Source organism: Sebastes umbrosus, chromosome 17 (assembly GCF_015220745.1).
Source record: "Sebastes umbrosus isolate fSebUmb1 chromosome 17, fSebUmb1.pri, whole genome shotgun sequence".
Taxonomy (NCBI): Eukaryota; Metazoa; Chordata; class Actinopteri; order Perciformes; family Sebastidae; genus Sebastes; species Sebastes umbrosus.
Genome location: NC_051285.1, coordinates 19,189,328 through 19,210,038, shown reverse-complemented (window position 1 = coordinate 19,210,038; position 20,711 = coordinate 19,189,328). Strand labels below are relative to the sequence as shown.

Here is a 20,711-nt window from a genome sequence, read left to right as displayed (position 1 = left end):
ATTAATCGTTCATGTATTACTGTGTTGCATATGTAAGAGTTGCTCTATGTGCCTAAACTCCTACGAAGAAAATATTGTGACTAGAGTCTATGCGGTTCTGTGAGGCTGTAAAGCTAAATGCAAACGTCAGCGTGCTAACATGGTCCTAATGACAATGCTAACGAGCTGATGTTTAGCAGGTATAATGTTTGCCATGTTCACAACTTAGTTTAGCATGTTAGAATGCTTACATGCTAATTAGCACTTATCACAGAGTATAGCTGAGGCTGATGGGAATGTCATTAATTTTGAAGATTTTAAAGAGGACCTATTATTATATTTTTTTGTGCATGCAAAAGGTCTGCAAAGTTACAAACGCAAAAGGGAGTTACTCTCCCCCACAGCAACGTTCGGACTGAGCGTTTCGGACTCAGGGTAAAGGAGGTGCTGCAGCACAGCCGGAGGGGGAAAAGTAAAGCGTTTCTTGATGTATTTACCTGAAAATACGCCTAACCTGTAAGTCATAAACCAAAGTATTGACATGGTGGCACCAGAGGAAAATTCAGAACTAACGGACCAACCGATAGAATAGCATTACCACCCATAGGGCCATGGCTAAAAACAAAGCCGCCAATAAAAAAAGACACTCTGCAGCAAATAGGTGATTTAGTGAATGGAACACATGGTGGCCCAGTCTTGAAAGTATTCGCACAGGCAGCGTAATCTGCTAAATACTGGACACTCAGTATCACTGTTTATGGGCTTAATGAAGAAACTAAAGTGTGTATATGCCACCTGGCAAATTTACTGCAAAGATAATTACCAAGCTGTGTGCACTACTGCTCAGTGATTTAATGACAAGTTGAATACAGTAAATGATGTGTACATGCCTTCATAGAGTATTTAACCCACATTTCACTTTGTTGCATTCTTAGGTGTTAAAGCTTAATTTCAAACTGTGAATCTGTATAAATATATATATACTGTACATTTAGGAGAATACAAGTTGGAGCTCTGCCACTGAAGTACTTACAGATAATTAACAGGATTTTAAAATCAATTTGAAATGTGCTGAGAGACGATGTTAAGAGGCTTTAACGGGACAAATATGAGTCTTAGTAAGGAGACTTTGCTTGAAGCCTGGCGGCAGAATTTCAAACATGATTTAAGCGCGACTGTGTTATGCAAGTAGAAAGTGCATCACAATAATCTAAACAGGTTGTGACAAAGGCATGAGCAAGACTTAGAAAATCCTTGAATAACCCGGCTAAAGCTTTGATAAGACTTTCACTGAGGACTCGGGATGACTTAAGAGATACTGTAACAGATCACAGTCCCTCCCCATCTATCTTAACTAAGCTGGAGCAAAGCTGCAACAAATAATTGGGCAAAATCTGAAACTTCAAATACACCAAGCTAACACAAAACTGCATTCACAGCTGCTCCATATAAAAGATATTCAGAATTGAACATGTAGCTGAATGAGATACTGTACTTCTGTGTTACTTTTCAATAAAGGGAAATACTTTAATGAGCCAGGAAAGGCCCATTAGCTACTCCATTCATTCCAGGTCAGATGCTGATGCTGCATGACGAACATGCTCTCCCATTCAGTAAGGATATTGTAACTTAAACTGCAACTAATGATCATTTTCATTATCGATTAATCTGCTGATTATTTTCTCGAATTATCGTTCATTTGTTTTGTCTATAAAATGTCAGAAAATTGCCCGTTATAATTTCCCACAGCCCAAGGTGATATGTCTTATTTTGTCCAACTAACAGTCCAAAACTCAAAAGTATCCATTTTACTTTAATGTATGTTGAAGAAAAGCATCAAATCCTCACCATTTGAGAAGCTGAAACCAGCAAATAGTTGTCATTTTAGCTTAAAAAATGACAAAATTACAATTTAATTAACAAAATCAAATAATTGACAAATTCTTTCAGCTCTAATTGTAACAACAAAATCTAGATACTCTTCCAAACTGTTGGCATAGCAGTCACATTGATGCGTGCTTGAGTATGACATTCTAGTTTGTATCTGTTCTGCAAACTTCAAATCTATATTCACTAAAAGGTACAGTGTGTAGGATTTGGTGGCATCTAGTGGTGTGGTTGCAGATTGCAACCAACTGTGTACCCCTTCATTCACTCCTCCCCCAAGTGCAAAACCGTGGTAACGGCGTTTGTCTCGCTCAGCGGCCATCCTTACTATAATAACACTACTTTAGGAGCAACAGAAGTCAGACAGCGGCTGGCAGTACCACAGTGTGTACTCTGTGGCTCACGTTACCTCAGTTTCAAAAGCATGTCGGAGAACTACGGTGGCCTTCAGGTAACGTAAAAACATGAAATGCTCTCACAAGAGCCAGTGTTTGGTTTGTCCGTTCTGGACTACTGTAGAAACATAGCGGAGTAACATGGCGAACTCCGTGAAGAGGACCCACTCCCTATGTAGATATGAAGGACTCATTCTAAGCTAAAAAGAAGAAAACACTAGGTTGTGAATATTATATTCCATTTCTGCTAATAGATCCCCCGAAATCCAACACACTGGCCCTTTAAAATCATTCACAAAGTATAGACAAACACAATCTGTTACATGGTAAGAAAATCACAACTTTATGCTTCATTCCCTAAAAGATCCCACTGTATCTTCATATAACATACGGTTTAATGTTACCTGTTATGACGTATATGACTGGGTCTCCAGCCATGGAGAGTCATTTGTAGTCAACTTTGTGCTCCAAAACCTGCATACGCTATGAACAGCTTTTCAATGAGATAATATCATAAAGATAAAGCATTTGTAAAAATCAGTTTGGGTGAGTTTATCTGCCATTTTATATTTCCTAATACCTAACATTATAGCATATCTGTTTTAAAAAGGGAAGCTCAAGGCAATGTTTTTATGTAGAGGAATGAACACAGTGTTTTGTAATCATTAGGCTCATTTTCTTCAAGTCAAAAAGTGAAAGGTATTTATTGTTTGCAGATGGCGGAATTGTTTCAGCGTACTACTACTTCTTGGCATGATGAAAAACTGTGATAATACAATTGAAAAGAGTCTATTCCACTGGGGGGGAAAAGTCCACTTGTCCATTACTATATTGAGTATGTAATTAAACTGTCACATGGCGATCCTCTCAAACAGAGCAGCAACTGAATTAAATTATATTTTGTAGAACAGATTGCTCACAAATGGAGAAAAGGATGAAACGAAATTCAAAAAATCTGGCAATTAGGAAGTCTTATTTGAACAGCATGTTGGTAACCAGAGGGAGCTATGGTGCCGCAGCACAGAATATTAATGGAAATTTCATTAAAACGTTCCCACGTTTAAGTGAATATCCCACAGGCAAAGCGTTTACAGAACAAAACAAATTAGCCTGGCAATTTTAATTATCGATGTTCTGTTTTCTCTGTTTCTGCCTGATGAGATCTCAACAACAGATGTTTTAAAGAACAGAACTAACATTAGACTTTCTGACCTTTGGCTGACTTTCCATTGATGTTCTCCATAGTTCACATTACCTCTAAAACCGTGGAGGAAACTTTAGGCCACACACTGCAGGGTATTTCATGTGATAATCTAATGTTTCATTGTTATGTCAAATATTCAATTACAATATTCGGAAAACAAATTGTGAATATGTTTCGAAAGTGCTGCGGTTTATTCCATTCCGCTTATGCAGTAGAAGCAGATCCCAGTCTAAATTGGTTGTAATCTCATCAAACAGCAAAGCACTTTCTGAATGCAATGTTTACTGCCAACATTTACCAATGCCCCAAACACAAAGAAACAGGGCACCTCTGATGTTTTTTTAAATGCATATTAAATGCTCAGTGAGGTTACATATGTATAAGCTCAGTAAATACTAAAACTAAAATGGTGAACAGGAGGCATCTGTGACACTGATGGAGATAGTAAGATACTGATGCCTGATGAATTAGCACCCGTTTTGACTGTTCATTAAATAGGGATTATCCATCGCTATAAGCACCAAAGATGTGGGTCATTAGGGGCCCACTCCGCCTACTGTGTTGTAAAAGTGAAAGCGAAACTTAAAAGCTACACGTTCTAACACGTAGAACTGAATGATTGTGTCCCATCCATCGCCTCAAACCTCTACTGCCAGTTCTAGGCAGTTTATACTACTGTGTAGCGCCTGACTTCAGCTACTGCTTCTGTCATAATTACTACGGTGGCTTTCATGTTCTTTTATACCATTTTTTTAGTGACCTACCATGTGAATAGATGATAAAATCTACTATTGGGGGTAGTAGGCCTCTATAGACCTCCATCTATGGTGCTTATAGCGACTGATTACGCCTATTTAATGGTCTGACAACGATCTAAACAGCAGAAATTGGGGGCAAAAATATGATGCTGGTTGCAACCTACACAGATACAAATAACTTTTATATTTAGACTGAGGGATTCACACTATTTTTTATCACATAAGATAATCTAAGATCTATTTAATAAAATCTATTTTATAAAAGGTGGGCTGCAAGTCTGCAAGGGGAAAACAGGTCAAATTTAGGTAAAGGGAAAAGTTTTTTATATCAGAACAAGCAGTTGAGTGCTCTTATGGTTAACTTAAAAAACTGTAGCATTAGTAAAAAGTGCATGGCAAATAATTCACACATTTGTTTACCCTATAAGTCAATATATTAATGTCAAGAATAATGATTTGCACACCAAGTGAAATAATTTTTTTAGCATATTTTTAGCAAAACCAGTTTAAGGAAACTTGTGAATTGAAGTTCCTGTGCAGGTGTTACTCTTGACATACGTTGATTACAATAGCTTAGTCTGCACCCACAGTAGCATGCATATATCTACACCGCTACTTCCAAATGAGTCACCAATCATAATTTCAACTAATCATGACTTTAATCAAGACTTTGTCTGATTCACTTTTTTTCTATTTTAGTTTTTAGAGCAGGTAAAACACATGCAGGCCAAGAGCCTTTTTCTTTTGTCGCAGTGTGTTAATGAAACAAAATAAGACGTATCCTTTAAAACGTTTGTTCATTGATTCACGCGTCTGGTAAACACCGCCAACATTTCACCGCTGCATTCCAAATTACACTGATCATCCCAAAGGGAAACTGCAATTACAGCCGCAAACGAGGTGACTGATTGGCACAGGCGGAGACCTCATCAGGCATGGATGACAACATGTTTACCGAAACTTTTTTAGAAAAGAAACCATATGTTGGATATCGCTTTGTAATGTTTTCTGTAGAAGAGGTCTGGCTTCAAGCTCTTTTTCTTTAATTGATCTGAAACGTTAGAATAAATTGAAGTGTTTGTGAAACTCATATGCAGTGCAGAATAACGGTTATGAGTTTTCTTCTATGATAAATCTCAATAGTTGATGCTCTTGGTCAGAACCCTGAGTACTTTTTAGAGTATTTTTATCATTTATTTTTGTCAGTGCTCAGAGGTCAATACAGTATCACTTATTTACTTATTTTTATATAAAAAAGAATGATACAATTCTGCCTCATTTACACCTACAACAGGAATATAGTTACTGCAGATACTGACTGTTGCTGTAGTTTGAAGATTGGACACTTCGGTCCACTGCAACCCCCCAAACAATGCCCCACATTGCCTGCATCTATAAATAGGGTTACTTGGCTGCATTTCCTTGCACTGCTCCTCCGTGGCTGCTGCTCTACCCCGTAGCATGGCCTGCCACGGCAGTGCACAACCATCCACCAGGCTCTGATGCAGCATGCAGCACTGGTGGTCGACACCCCTGACTTACTGGATCACATCAACTTCAGCTTCAAGTTTGCTCTGACCTCCGGCCTGCAAGAACTTTGCAAAGATGAGGACTGACGATGTGATGTTCTAGCTTGTAATCCTCCAATCTAAACTAAAAACAATTGCACACAGAAGTTAGCGTTCCAGAGTGCAAATTTTATAAAAGAAGTTATAAATATTAGGGGCAGCAAATAACAAGGCAGATTACCGGGATGTTCTATACAACAGGAAGAGCTATAATGTCCTTGATTTAATATACAGTGGTAAAACTTGGCCAGTTTTAGGGATTTTTGTAGCATATTCCAGTCACTGGCAGTAGCGAACCTGAATGAGGACTGGACCCAGGAGGACACGACTTTGGGGACATTTGGCAAAGTGTGACAGAACGTATCACAGGCAGAGGATTAAGTTTCCACAACACTTCACACATGTGAAGTTTGACTTTGGCCATAGCCAGTTAGCAATGCAGACGTTTGGCCATTGAGGATAGCACAGATAAAAAAAATCTGATAGCTCAGAGTAAAGCTAGTTGTGCCTTGAATATCATAAACATAACCTATAGCAATAGGAAGCTGGTCATCTGGACCATGGAGAAGTTTTGCACCTGACCTCTTGCAATTCTCAATGTGGTGGACAACACAGCACTCTCTTTCCAATCTCAAGGTATTTGTAAGAGTTGGTTTCTATATGTTGTCTCATCAATATTTGATACAAGGTTTAGCAAGGCCATTAATCATTTGTTGAAAATAAAATTAATAACATTAAGGGAAAAATTCTTTCCACAGCATCCAAATAGTGGAAAGAATCGGCAAGTTTGGGCAGAAAAAGAAATATAGAAGAGAGCCTTGACGCAGACACTTGATGACAGGCTGGACCGATGACAGCAGATGTTCAGATTTGACACGCTCACACACTCTGACAGCACAGTATCAGCCTCAGAACCAGAGGGAGGAGGGTTCATACACAAGCACACAATACACTTAAGCAATCTATCGATAAAAAGACAATAACTCTAAAAGCCAAGTTAGTGCTGCCCGGAGTCAGATATGTAAAAACACAGTTGGTTGGCACTCACTTTGTTTGTTTGAATTTTACATAATAACATAATTCTGAATTTTTAATAAAAATCGGTCGGGAGTTTATTGATTGGTTTTTATTACCTCATTAATTTCATGTCTTGTCTGGATTGCAATGCTCGACTAAATAAATGATTCATCAGGTTAACCGCGGTGTTCACTTGCTGCTGTGCAATTCTCTCCACACTGCTGAGGCAGTGAAGATGTATAAATGCATTTATTCGGGCTGTAGATCTTAGCATTAATTTTTTTTGAAAAACACATGTAGAACAGAGTAAAGAAATTGCAACGTCCTGAAAGTTTTTCACCAAAATCCTGCTCTCATGTTTGTTTTGCCATTTGTGAAGAAACACAGTACAACATTAAATGGTTCAGGACAGGTTTCCTGTTTCAGATTGATTCAAGAATTAAGAACTGATAATACAGATAGTAGATTCCTTTTCACTACGTGTGCACATATGCAACCCTCGTTCACTGCTCTGTTTGAGGTTGAAGTAAGAACCACTTGTATATCCTATAAAAATCATATTGTTTTTCAGCCTTTCCAATAATATTCCAATGAAGAAACAGCACTTAAAAAAAATATAGCCCAGAAGAATGCTTGAGATCACTGGATGTGCTGCTCTCACCTTTGACAACATCGCCCTCTGCTGGATGAGGATATGATTTGCTTTGCATAATTCTTTTTCCTTCAGCAGTAGACCTACTTTTTGCTATCATGACTCACAATTATTAATATAACAGTGATATTGATATGACACTGCTTCTGACTTGAATGTATGATGCGATACTTGATGTGATCTAAAGTACATCTCACAAAAACACCTGTTCAAAGTGGGATATTAAATTTGGTGGCTCATTCCTTTAAAATGATCCATCATGATGCATGTTAAGATTAGACCATACATAATTCCTTCACTGTGACATTGATGACATTACTGATTGTATCAGAGACTTAATGTAAAAAATGTGTTGTGCTGTTTTGCAAACTCTTAAGCAGCAGATATAAGCAAGAGTGCACTGCTGAAATCCAATAATTTCCTTTTAAAAAATCTAATTTGATGCATTCATCCTCTGCTTGCTATGATGAATCACCTCTTCAGCAATGAGTGTGTCCCTGCAAATTATTTTTGATGCTCTTTGAAAACACTAATAAAGTCTAGATTTCCCTACTCTATTTTCTCTCTGCTCTGCCTCGGTTCTCCGTGAGATGTTTTTACCTAGAGGCTTGGAACTTTGAACTATTGCAAAATTTATTAGCACTCATGACAACATGACAAATAGCACAATTATCTGGTTCAGCATGATGTTTATCATCATCTATCCTACAATTGTCATTTTAAAATTGACCTCTATAAAGGAACTTCAAATGGAAAATATTGATTTCTTCAACATGAAATCATAAAGATATATATATATATATATATATATATATATATATATAAAGAAGGCAGATGCACCAATTGCATTAAACCTGCTTTATCAGAACAAAGTCCACATTCTCAGCTAACTATAATCTTGACAAACTCCTGTATATTTTAATTCCCAGAATATTAGCAGTGAGTAATGAGAGTCATATCAAATCATGAATTGCTTTATCAGTATTTCCCAAAATATGCCACAATTGCAATAAAAAATACTTTATTAAGTTCTACTGAAAAGTAATACACATCTTTGCATAACAAATGAATACTTGGACCATCACATAAACTTCAAGGATCAAAGTCAACAGAACAGACTTCCAAAAAGAAAAAATCTGAATTAGCTATTTTCCCTTAATATAGCTCTCTCTGCCTTGCAAGTTTTTAATTGTATATACATATCTGATAGCCAACTATTTTTTTTCTTTTCCTTTTTTAGCTTGTCTTTTTATTTATTATTTATTTGGGATTTTTTATTATTTTGTTATTATGTTTTTTTATTATCATTATGTTCTGTTCTGTTTTTCTTGATTTTTTTGTGAACATAATATGTTACTGAATATATCACTAAGTATTGTACCACTTTAAACCTTTCATTCCACTTTGAGTTAAATACTATGTCCATCAATGTATTTCCAGTATTCTCTGTAATTAAAAGTAATCCTGGAGGTAGATGCAAACATATTGGAAGAATTTGATAAACTTAAATTTATGTTTGAGTTAAATTCAAACATACTGTGTGTCTGCACTGGACAGTCATCATTCTTCTTATACACCCAGTAGCACTGTGACATGCGTGGTTGTCTGATGTTTGGCTCAAACAAATTGTTTCCACTGACTGTGTGTTTTCAACACTGCCCACCTTTTGTACAAATGAAAGGTGCGTTCGCTGGCTCCGGTGAGTCATCATCAGGTATCAGCTGTGCAGACTGCCTGTGGATGGTCCCACGCTGTCACTCTGTCCCTCCTCCTCCTCCACAGAGTCCTCAGAGCTGTTTACCACCACAGCACTCAGAGAATGGAGCTCCTCCAAAACAGACAGAAGTCTCCCTGACAGGATACAGACAGGCCAATGGTCAGATTAGTCATGTGTATGTTCAGAATGTTCTCTTACACTGTTCATAGTTATACCAACGAAAAGTAATGCATTGTAATTTGTATATATCCCACATAATCAATTCATATGTAATCCACGTAACTGTGAACCAGGAAATATAAAGAGTGACAAACACTACATAGAGAGGAGGTTGGGGTGGATGGGTGGGCCAAAAAACACCAGACTTTCGCCCAGGAGACTGCTGTTCATGTAAAACTAGAAGTCAATTTTGATTTTTTTGTCCCGTAACTTCCGTAATTAAAGGGTAACTTCAGTATTTTTCAACCTGGACCCTATTTTCCCATGTTTTGTGTCTAAGTGACTAATGGGGACAACAATTTTGAACACTGCAGTCGCCAGCTGCTAAACGAGATATAATGTAATCATTTGGGGCAACCTGGCACTGTCAGTTTACGTCCATTAAAAGTGCTTGTTTTTGCCACTGACAGGCTCAGATTGTTATTATAAGTGTCTGAACACATTATGGAAAAGGACCCTACAGAAAAAAATTCTACTTTTTTCTTACCTTTCGCTTCCTGTTTGTCATTGTGTCATGTGACTTGTCGGAAAACAACGGTGGAAGCATCGGTGTTGTCAGAGTTTGTTGTGTTGGAGTACAAAAAGCGTAGCTTAGTGTTATCTCAAAGATTTTCAATGTCGTAGCTGAATATTTAGCTGATTTCGACAATGTGGATGCAATGCAAGATTTCAGAACGAGACTTCTCTGAGCAAGACACAGTAACAAAAGACCGGATCAAGAGTAAGGTAAGAAAAACATTTAATTTCTCTGTAGGGTCCTTTCCATAATGTTGTCAGACACTTATAACAATCTGAGCCTGTCGGTGGTAAAGACAAGCACCTTTAGTGGACATAAACTGACGGTACCAGGTTGCCCCAAATGATTACATTACAGCTTGTTTAGCGGCTGGCGGCTGCAGCGTTCTCACTCAATACTGGGCCAATTTCAAAAAGTGTTGTCTCTATTAGTCACTTGGACACAAAAACATAGGAAAATAGGGTCCAGGTTGAAAAATACCAAAATTACCCTTTAAGTTACGCCACTTCCGGTGTTATTTTAACACAAACCATGATCTTTTCCTAAACCTAATTACATTGTTTCCTTTGAAGATGGAAAGGTTATTTTGAAAAGATTGTATGCATGTAACGAGCGGAAATTGACACGTGCGTCACATGTTGCTGGACATTCGTAGGAAAAGGAGGAATAACTTTTCGTAAGATACCATATGAACCATTGTATGAGGGTGCGTTAAATTGTTAGGACGTGTGTGACGCATGAGGAGTCACTACTTACCATCTGCAGGTACTTGGACTTTGGTTCCCACAGAGCGACTCCTCTCTGAGTGTTTTTCTCCATGTTCTCTGGGAGCAGCAGAGTTTTGTAGCGCTGTTGTGTGAGCTCTTGTATACTCACTTGTCAGCCTTCTCTCAGCAACGGTGGCCTGGAACAGATTCAGGTCATAGGAAGTCATCAGCAGAAATGAAGACAGAAACAACATTTTTCACAACTGTCTTTTGCTTTAAAAAGTCTGACCAGCTGTAGTTTTCTGTCTGTATCCATCTCCTTCAGTTGTTTATTGTGGATTTCCCTATTTGTGTGTTGTTGATTTTCTCTCATCTCATCTGGTTTCCTTGCCGCCTCTCTTTCAAACTGCCGCAAAGTCATAACTGCAAGAGACAATACAGACAGATGAAAGCCACGGGGAAATGCTGCTATATACTGTGTAAACAATTCCAATCATATTAGATCACAGTCTGCATTACAGATATGACTTCACCCCAAACACCCCCCTCCCACCCCCGTTGTTAAGCTGTTGTTGGCTGAGGTAGCATGGCGTTAATCCTGCTACCTGCTTTGGTGTGCTCTCTCCTGGCAGTATTGACATGAACCTCCATTGCTCTCAGCTTCTCAGCACAGCAGTCCTCGATCTCAGACACTCTCTCCTGCAGGGCTGAAGGGGAACAACAAATGCACCAGTCCTCAATACACTATCTCACACACTGAGAAACAGAGTCTAATGCCGTATTTGTATATGCCTCTGGGGATAAACTGGATTTTATTGCATCTGTTTGCAAATTTTCATAGACAAGCAAGACCTCCAAAAATTCGAGCTGAATAAATCAATTCCAGATTTATCAATTATTATGATGCAACCACGATAGCAGATAGAGGACTGCAACACTGCAAGGTGGCGGTAGTCTAGAGGTCAGAAAAAAACACTTCTATTCAACCATGTCATGCTAGCATGCAGTCTGCAGCATATTTTTGGCATCATTGAGCAAATAGACTTCTGCACCTCCTCATGGCTCTGTTTTCAGGCTTTAAAAAATCTAGCCCGTTGACAGGAGACTTTGACCAATCACAGGTCATTTCAGAGAGAGAGCGTTCCTATTAGCTGTGCTCCGGCTGGTGGGCGGTGCTTGGTATTTCCTCAACTATTCTCAACATGGCTGCCGGGTCACAAACTTTCTCATTTACAGCTACACAGTACACTACAAGATGTTTCTGAAAACATTTGAGGAGAGAAATAGGCATTACAGCAACAGAATATTGATTCATATTTGATCAGCGCTGCCTAGTTTGACCGTTTGATAGGAGATTGCGAGTGATTGACAGCTGCTCAGAGACGACAGGCTCCAGCTCGGCTCTGATTGGTTGTTTTCCTCCGGTCTGTGAAATCTTGCAGATGCCATTAGGAGCACCGGAGGACACCACAGGCACATGATTTTTTTCATATTACCTGTGTCATACACTACTGTTAGGATATAGTGACCGTTTTATAAAAATAACTTTTTTAATCATATTTGCTCCAATTCTACCCACTGCTGCTTTAATGAGGTATTTTGGAGGGATTATTTATCATTTTTTTGTCAATTCTCGAGTGGTAAAAAATGGTTAAATGTAGCACCAAATCTGTGTAACAAATGGTATCAACCCAAAAATTGCTACAACAACTTATGAGACATAATAGAGCATGGGAATGGTCATCATATACTTCTATCATAATGTTCTAAGCTCTTATACACTTTCACTATTTATTCAAATTAATCAATTATTTATTTCTGATCTATGACTAGAACAATTAGACACACAGTACTGAGCTGCATCTCAAATTAATCTTCAAGTTCCCAGCTTTCCAGATGATGTACACCACTTCTATGTATGTAATATCTACTGTTGACCTGCTATCTCCCTCTAAAGATCCCGTCCCCCCTAAAAAAGACAAAAATGGGTCTATGAAAAAGAGGAGTGGATTGGAAAAGCCTAAGACCTGGAATTTAAAGTAAAATAAATCCAACAGTGTGGATTTGATGTCTGCATCATTAAAGCAGCTATAATCAATACTTTTATATTACCAATGGATCCCATGACAACATGTGTATGAAAGGAGTCGATCATAATGACATTCCCACCGAGAAATTTATCACCCAACTCTAGTTACCTTCAACTTTCAGGTCATTGCTTGTTTGTTTTTTCTTTTTGATACCAACTGTACTCTGTCAGTCTAGCACCAAACGGCAGACAGACATAGTTAGCGGCTGGGGGAAACAGTGGAGCATTTAGCAGCTAAAGACTCAGATATTTCCCTCAGGAGTTGGTGGAAAACAAAACAGAGCTCAAAAGACAGTTAATATTGGACTTGTGTTCATCAGGTGGACACAAACACGACTACAAATCAATGCTAACGGTGCCCTGTGACTGCTGGATGTGTGTGTACAGAAAACTGTTTGCTAACAAGTTTGCCATATCAACTTAAAAGGTGATAGTGTTGTGTTTACAACGTGTTTCTGCCCCCAAGTGGACAAACAATCAGGTAAAACATAGGTTTACAATTTGTCAAGATTGTATAAAAACTAGGGCTGTCCCGAATACCATCTTTTGGGCTTCAAAAGCTTCGGTGAGTTTTTTTTCGAAGGTATTCAAAGCTTTGCTTCGCAGCGCGGCACAGTGCAACAGGCTGACATGTTCTTCTCTCTGTCTGTTTCCATCTCCCTCGTTTCAGTACCCGGGACAGTGCCGCTGCCGCACTACTGTACACACACGCACCTCTACACACAAAACAGCGATATCCATCTGAGAATATCTAATAATGATTCATTTTGAATATGAATTGTGGGATTATTCCTTATTCCATAGGCTATTTTGGGATTTAAACTTTATTATAACATATATTAAAAAAATAAAACAAAGCATTCAAATACTGACTTGGAGCTTGATTACCATGGCAACGATCGAAGCTTAGAAACATCAAAGCATTTGGGTCAGCCCTAACAAAAACAATAGTTAGGTGCCCACATGAACACTGAAACTGTTTTTGCATGCTTTAATTATCCCTCCTGTTTATACTGGTCGTTAAAAGATCCCTTCCTAAAGCACTCTCAATGTAAGTGATGATGGACTAAATCAACAGTCCTCGTTCTGTGCAAAGATTACTCCAAATTTTATCTGGAGCCAATATGAAGCTTAAGTCATCCAAATTAGTCAAAGGAAGTGGATATCTTCCAAAGTTAATCTTTTTAGTAAACATTACACAATTCCCTCTTTTTGTTACCATCCCTGGAGCTCAACAGGGAAACACAGGAATGTTATACATCTAACATGTAATTTTAGAAGATGATTTGCCTAACTAGAGCCTCATATTATCTTCAAATAAGAAAACAAAGACCATGGATTTTGTCCCCCATCACTTACACTGAAAGTGCATTAGTAAGGGTTCTTTTAATGGTCAGTATGAACAGGAGGAATGAGCAGCAAGCAAACCCTGTTTCAACGTTCATATAAGCCACCTGACTGTTGTTTTAAGACAGACTTGAAAGATTGTGACCCTATCCTTTAACGTAGGTTTAAAGGTAAGAAGCTCCAAAGCAGGTAGGTTGAATCCTTGAACCAACTTGGAAAAACGTATCAGAGAAACTCAGTAACTCTCCCTGATCAACTACAGTCAAGGTGCTCTTGAGCATGTCACTTAATCCCCAACTGCTCCAGTGAAGCTACCGAGGAGGCCGGAGAGGCCAGGTATTTCGAAAAAAAAAAAAGCAGGATAGCTCAGTCTGCTTTCCCTGGATAAGTCAAGGCTGAAAAACAGTCATGCGGCTTAAGGTAGCCGCTGCCTCACCACGTTCGCTGTGCTCCTGCTGGCTGAGCAGCTCAGAGCGGAGTTTCTCCAAGTTGACCTTGCTCTCCTCCAGCTGGGCCTGGATCTGCTGCAGGCTCTGGTCGGCCTCCTCTCTGCCAGCCAAAGCCTGCCGGACCTCCATCCAGCTCTGCTCCAGCGCCAGCTGCTGCTGCCGCCTTAGTTTGCTTTCATCTGAAGAAGATGTACAAAAGGTAAACTGAGACACATACATCGCCAAAACATGGATGCCCAACAGATAATGTGTTATAATAAGGTGTTGTGTGTCGTAAGGGTGCTCACACTGTTCTTTCAGATCAGCCAGAGCTCTCTCGATGAGCTCCGGGGTTCTTTTGAGCTCCTGTGTGAGCTTGTCTCTCTCTTCACACACCAAGCTAAGCTCTGTCTGAAGGTTTGTGATGCTGCAGGGCAACACAGACAAGATGGCAGAGCAAATAAAGGAGCAAAAAGTCAAGCAGAGAGGTGAAGAAGCAACTGTTCAGTGTATAACAAAAGAAGCCAACCACTGACAAGACTGACTTTGCATACAAATATCATATTATGACATATTGATATAGTGTAGAAAAATATTTGTATTCATTTAATTTAATTAATTAAATTGCAATAGTGATTTCAACCATATTACCCTGCTCTATTTGGTAAAGGTTAAGCTTATAATAACAATTCTTACTAATTCTCTGAATTAATGCTGGTGGTTCTACTCTCATAATTAATGCACTCCAAATCTGATCAGTAATGATTCATTTGAATCACTTAACAAGTAAAAGCGCTAAAACATCTGCTGTTTACAGCTTAAAAAATGCAAAGAGATGCTAGACTTTCTTCATTTCACATTATAATGTGAGTACTTTGGGTTTTGTGGGCTGTTGATCAGAATAGGTTAGCACTTTTAAGACATCAATTTAGGCTTTGGAATATGCACATTGTGCATTTGGCTTTACTTTTGCCATTACGGAGTAAATTACTGTGAACAATTAATATTAATATATATATATATATATATATTCATATATTTGTGAAAAGAAAAACACACACACACATATACATACACAACTGCAGCCATTTATAAAATCTTTGCACTTAGTCTCATGTGAGCACTTAGATTAGAAGGCTATTTTCTAAAGTAATGGTTGACTAAATTATTTGTAAAACTAGACACAAAAAGAAGCACTGGGTAAAGATTGTTTAGGTGCATCATGTAAAAAATACCTGTCAGCAGCTTGTTCTGTCTGTTTACTGGCCTGCTGAACTTTCTGCAGAGCCACCCTCCTCATCATCAAACCTGAAAAACAAAAACATTGTGACGTACTTTCTTTACCAGAAATATGCAATTCAAACTCCAGTGCATAGACCTCCAGTGTCTGCACCTTGGATTGTCTCCACTCGTCTTTTAGCAAAAGTTAGCCTCTGGGTGAAAGTGTTGAGCCTTGCTTGAGCTGCGTCCACTTCTGCCACCTTGTTATCAAATGCCAGACTGAATCTGCGAGGCACAAAGAAAATGTCTGAAAATACAGCATTAATTGTAATGAAACTTTCAACATTGACAACAATTGCTTTGTTTTTCCCTTTTATTCCTCTAATTTACCAACCTAATCTTCTCATTATTGAATTCAGATAAATGTGTTTACCTACGCACTGCCTCTGTCAGGATTTTTAGTTCAGCCTCTTCCTTCTGGCTCTGTGACTTTAGCTGTGAGTTTTCCTTTTGCTCCTGGACCAAGTGCTGTTTCAGTATCTGGGAGAAAAATCACACATCCATATTATAATAGAGTATCGTAAACAAATATGATCAGTTTTGAGAATGTCCTCGTCCCCAGCTGCTGTTCTTAAAACCTCAACAGCTCTTGGAGGCTAGCAAAGTTTATTTAGTCAGCATCCTCTGCTGTGGTAAAAATGCATGAGTGTTTCCTAAGCAGCCCCAAAATTATTGTGCATCATCAAAATTTCAGACAGCTGTGTAAATCACATGACTTACTCTGGTACTAACCTCTTTTTCTACTCTCTCCAGGTCCAGCTCAGCTATCCTGTCATCCAGACTGTGTTGAAGCACACTAGCCCGGTGCTGCTCCTGTTGGAGCTGCTGTTCCGTGACTCTGACCTAAAACACAGCAATACAGTACCACACTTTAAATACAGTGGACTTCTTTGTACGGTGATACATCAACAGATGATGGTTTTCATACTTTTGAAAGAAGTTTGTCCTTCTCTCCTCTTAGTTCTATGTCCTTCGAGCGAAGCTGGATGCATAACTTGAACACTTTGTCCCTCCAGAGCTGAAGCACTCGAAGACCTTCAGATCCATTCTTCACAAGTGGGTCTGTCGAGGTCTATTGAAACACACACACATATGATAAACGCACACACCACTTCAGCAAATGCTTCATATGAGCATGTAATTATTGCATACATATTAGCCTTATTTTTCAACGCATACTAAAGCTTTTAGAACAATGATTGCTTTTTTCCTTTCTTTCCACAACTACTGTACATTAATAAACTATCAGAGAATACAGCCTCTGCTCTCAAATGCACCACCGTGCAACCTCCGCCAAAAACTAAAGGATACAAGTTGTTAACTGTGACTACTACAAATTTCAAGCAACTTTCAAGTTTCTGCAAGTTGACATTTATTCAAACTAACCAAAATATACTTTAAAAGTAAGAAAAACATGCTCAAAAGTGAAAACCCGCAGTGCATACTGTATACAAACAACATTTGGATACAGCATTTCAGGTAAAGTGTTCAGCCAACTGAATTACTCCTGCAGGGCATTGCCATCCTGTCTGGAGCTGCTCCATCATCAATCTTAAACCCTGTGGTCTCCTTTGGAAAATGGTCGGCAGGAGGAGCGTCTTCAAGATCCATGAAGTGCATCCACACTTAGACTATGTTTTTTAAGACTTTTGATATAAGACTATGGTTGAAAACATTACAGCCTAAAAGCCAACAACACACAATGATGATAGGTAGCAGCTTGGTCTACGGAAGCCTGCAAGCAGCAGTGCTACTGCTCACCATATGTTATCAACATAGGCATGTGTGACTCACCTTCTTCACAATTTTCTCTTCTTGGAGGGCAAGTATCTCACTCACAGAGTTAAACCTGATGGTCAAAAGCTCTGTAGTCATCTGAAGAGCTGCTTTCTCTTTGTTCAGGCTCTACAAAATGGACAATATAAAAAAAAAAGTATACATAAAAGGATTAATTGTTATAATAGGCATATTAACTCATACATTTAGCACTTGTTTGTCCCTCAGTTCTGTCTTTAACCTCCTTTAAGTTTTTTCCTGTGCAATTACTTTACAGTAGGCTGATTGCAATCAATACTGTTTATATTGTCTTCACCTCAACAGCTTCATTTAATTGTTCCTTCTCCCGTTTCTCTGGGGCAAGCTGGCCGATGTAATTTCTGAGGCTGTGCAGCGTTGCCGATTGTGTCTCAAAAGCTTGTCCCATTTGGCTGAAAAATAAACACATCCCCCCAAAAGAAATCAGTAAATCTGACTACAAAGTGCTATAAATGCTTATCTCTCTTCAGTTTTAGATTGAATGTGGCACCTTAAATGTTCTTTCAGCCCATCTCTCTCAGTAGAGACCTCCATCAGAGTGCTTTTTAGCTGCAGCACTTCTGAGGTCATCGATTGAAGTCTGCCCTGTAGTTCACTGTTTGTATTTCTTGCAGCACCCACCTCTGCACAGTGGGAAGCATTCAATTGTTGCAGCTGAAAATAAAGAGAGCCAAATAATGGAAATTTTAAGATGCATACAAATAATAATGTAATATCTTATTGACATGGGTGCATATCAGTATGTACAAACTTTATGTTTTAAATTTCCTTGCAGATGTTTGCCACACACCTCCTCCTCCTGCTTCTTTTGCATTTCCTCCAATTGTTCTGACAGTGTAAGAGCTTGCTTTTTAGCCTCCTCCACGGCCTGTAACCTGGCCATTTCAGCCTTCAAACTGAGCGCCTGGGCTTCCTCTTTGCTCCTCACTACATCTCTCCTCAGCTTTGTAATTTCCTCACCAGACTCTCCATTTAGTCTTTCGAGCTGCAAGAAACAAAGATGTTAAGAATATATGAAACTAATCATAGTGAAACTTGCTAAATTAAAACTGTTAGGTAACTGTAAGGCAAGCTATTATTAAGACTACAAGACTGCACTAAAACATCAGACAAAAACAGCGAAAATTGGGTACAAGATGCCAGTAATTCTCAGGTGATCTTCGTCAACATCAGAGTCGAAATGAAATGTTTTGTTAGTAAATAACATTACCTGTGAGCTTATTTTATCCTTCTGTGTGCTGCTGTGGGTGAGCTCCATTCTGATTTGGCTGAGCTCAGTCTTAGCCTTACATAGCTCTTCACGCATTGCTTCCGACTCATGGCTCTGTCTGTCGTACAAAGGGTATGCCATGTTAAGCTTGTTCAAAATTACTCATTGTTAATCTCTGAAATTACAAACTGTAAAATTACTCAATTGCATAACAAGCATATCTTCTACCTGTTGAGGGTGCTCTCTCTTTCTCTCATCTCTTCCCTGTGTCTCCCTGCAGTCTCCTTCAGGGCCTCCACCTGCCCCTTCAACCTCTCAGCTTCGGCCTTGTGCTTCTCTGACTCCAGACGCCACTCTGACTCCCGTCTGGACCACTGCTCACTTCTCTCTGCGCATCTGTTTGAGGAAAAGGAGCTATTCATGTACCCAATATGCCACCTAACTGACAGACAATAATGGTAATTCTATATAAAACTACCTCGCCCTAAGGTCTGACGGGTGATCCACAGGGATCCTTCCTCTTATACTGTCTCCTTGTAACACCATGATCCTCTGATTTTCCTTCCTCAGTTCCAAGATTTCCTGTTGGGCCTGAGTGATGGCGAGCCATGGATTGGCAGGACTGGGATCCCCTGATGGTACTGATGGTACACCTGGGTTTATCCAGGAGATGGGTAGCGGTGTACCTGCGATTTGAACGCCTCTGTGTGCACCAGCAGACTGGGCACTTGATGCGAAATGTGATGGAGGTACCAGCTCCTCCTGGTTATTCCCTACAGAATATGACAAATTGTTTATGTGCAAGGAATGAAATTAGCACCTGCCACCTGCCAAATACAGGCTAAATGTTGGCTGTGGCAGGGAAAGATTCCAGGTCAGTTTATAGGTCCTAATATTAAGAGATCTTATTTTTAAAAAGAAATTCCAAAATTTAGGGATTAAGGTTACATGATATATTCCATATCTACTGTCTGGTATCACTGACCCAGTGTTTACAGTTAAAAGCATTTGAGATCGATTTTAGAAGTGTGCGTTCAGTAGAATTGTTCAGGGACCTGCCACAGTAGCGGGTGAGGAAAAACAACTTAATTTCAGAACCTGTTTATGTGTGTGCATGCCTTACCTAGGCTAATGTTAGCTATATCTAGTCCTATTCCAATGTATAGTTCTCATGTTTCCTAAGTAACGTTAGAGTCTTTTCAAGAAAGTTACCAAGATAAACATGACAACTTCCCTCCCCTAAATACAACATATTCTTGTTAACAGCCAATTAGTTAGAGAGCTGACAAATGCAGACTAGCTAAGTTAAAGTGTCAAGTTAGCTAGGTAACATTGTAGGCTAACGTTAGCTAGCAGTTAGGAGCAATTGTAAACCAAAGACGACTACAACAAGAAACTTACTTGAAACTGCTGGTGTGGTAAAATCAGTAGGTACTATAAGCCTTTCTTTTCCCACGTTATGTCTCTCCATATTCTACACAAAAGCTGCCACTAAAAGTCACAAACTAGAGAGGGAAGCAGTCCGGGTTGTTTCACGGATGTATGGGTTGTTTGGGGGCTCTTTTTACGTTTATACTCCCGCGAGTCACGTCAATCGCGGTTGCCTTAGTTACGGGTTACAACGGCAACCTGCGGATCTCTCTGCTTGGGCCATTTCAGCTGGCAAACTTTTGATGCTTAATTTACTCGTCGGTTAAATTGCAAATACCTGAAGCATCAAGGCAACATATATATTAGTTTATGACCTTAATACAGATTAAATGATTTGTCGAACATAACTGCCACACAATATAATCCCGCAGTGCATCACGGGGAAGTGAAAGGAACCTGAAAGAGATGGGTATTTGTTTCCCTGAGTTTTGTCGGACAGGGTATTCTTCCGCCCAGGCTCTCAAATCTCGCCTCCATAGCAAGACCTCTG

General features: G+C 39.2%; 2 protein-coding genes across 2 annotated transcripts in view; both read right to left on the bottom strand.

The window, feature by feature from the left end:
- gria3a (glutamate receptor, ionotropic, AMPA 3a) overlaps positions 1 to 9,254 on the bottom strand; it is a 104,822-nt gene extending 95,568 nt beyond the window's left edge. The window contains exon 1 of the mRNA XM_037749092.1: positions 9,124 to 9,254. The gene's annotated coding sequence lies outside the window, so the exon portion shown is untranslated. The remainder of the gene's footprint in view (positions 1 to 9,123) is intronic.
- cchcr1 (coiled-coil alpha-helical rod protein 1) lies at positions 8,465 to 20,488 on the bottom strand. The gene is made up of 19 exons (XM_037749095.1): positions 20,192 to 20,488; positions 19,269 to 19,563; positions 19,019 to 19,186; positions 18,791 to 18,908; positions 18,371 to 18,565; positions 18,071 to 18,234; positions 17,858 to 17,972; positions 17,560 to 17,670; positions 16,694 to 16,837; positions 16,498 to 16,608; positions 16,139 to 16,245; positions 15,878 to 15,990; positions 15,720 to 15,792; positions 14,793 to 14,911; positions 14,493 to 14,684; positions 11,226 to 11,327; positions 10,910 to 11,043; positions 10,670 to 10,817; positions 8,465 to 9,311 (listed from the first exon to the last, which is right to left on the bottom strand). Exons 1-19 carry the CDS (start codon positions 20,259 to 20,261, stop codon positions 9,178 to 9,180), a joined length of 2,613 nt encoding a protein of 870 aa, XP_037605023.1. The 5' UTR covers positions 20,262 to 20,488; the 3' UTR covers positions 8,465 to 9,177.
- Between the last annotated feature and the right edge of the window lie 223 nt (positions 20,489 to 20,711).

Coding starts and splice junctions, on each gene's coding strand:
- cchcr1 (XM_037749095.1), bottom strand. CDS start 20,261: ATGGAGAGACATAACGTGGGAAAAGAAAGGCTTATAGTACCTACTGAT. Junction 19,187..19,268: donor CCGTCAGACCTTAGGGCGAG/GTAGTTTTATAT, acceptor TTCCTCAAACAG/ATGCGCAGAGAGAAGTGAGC. Junction 9,312..10,669: donor AGTCCAAGTACCTGCAGATG/GTAAGTAGTGAC, acceptor GTATCCTGTCAG/GGAGACTTCTGTCTGTTTTG.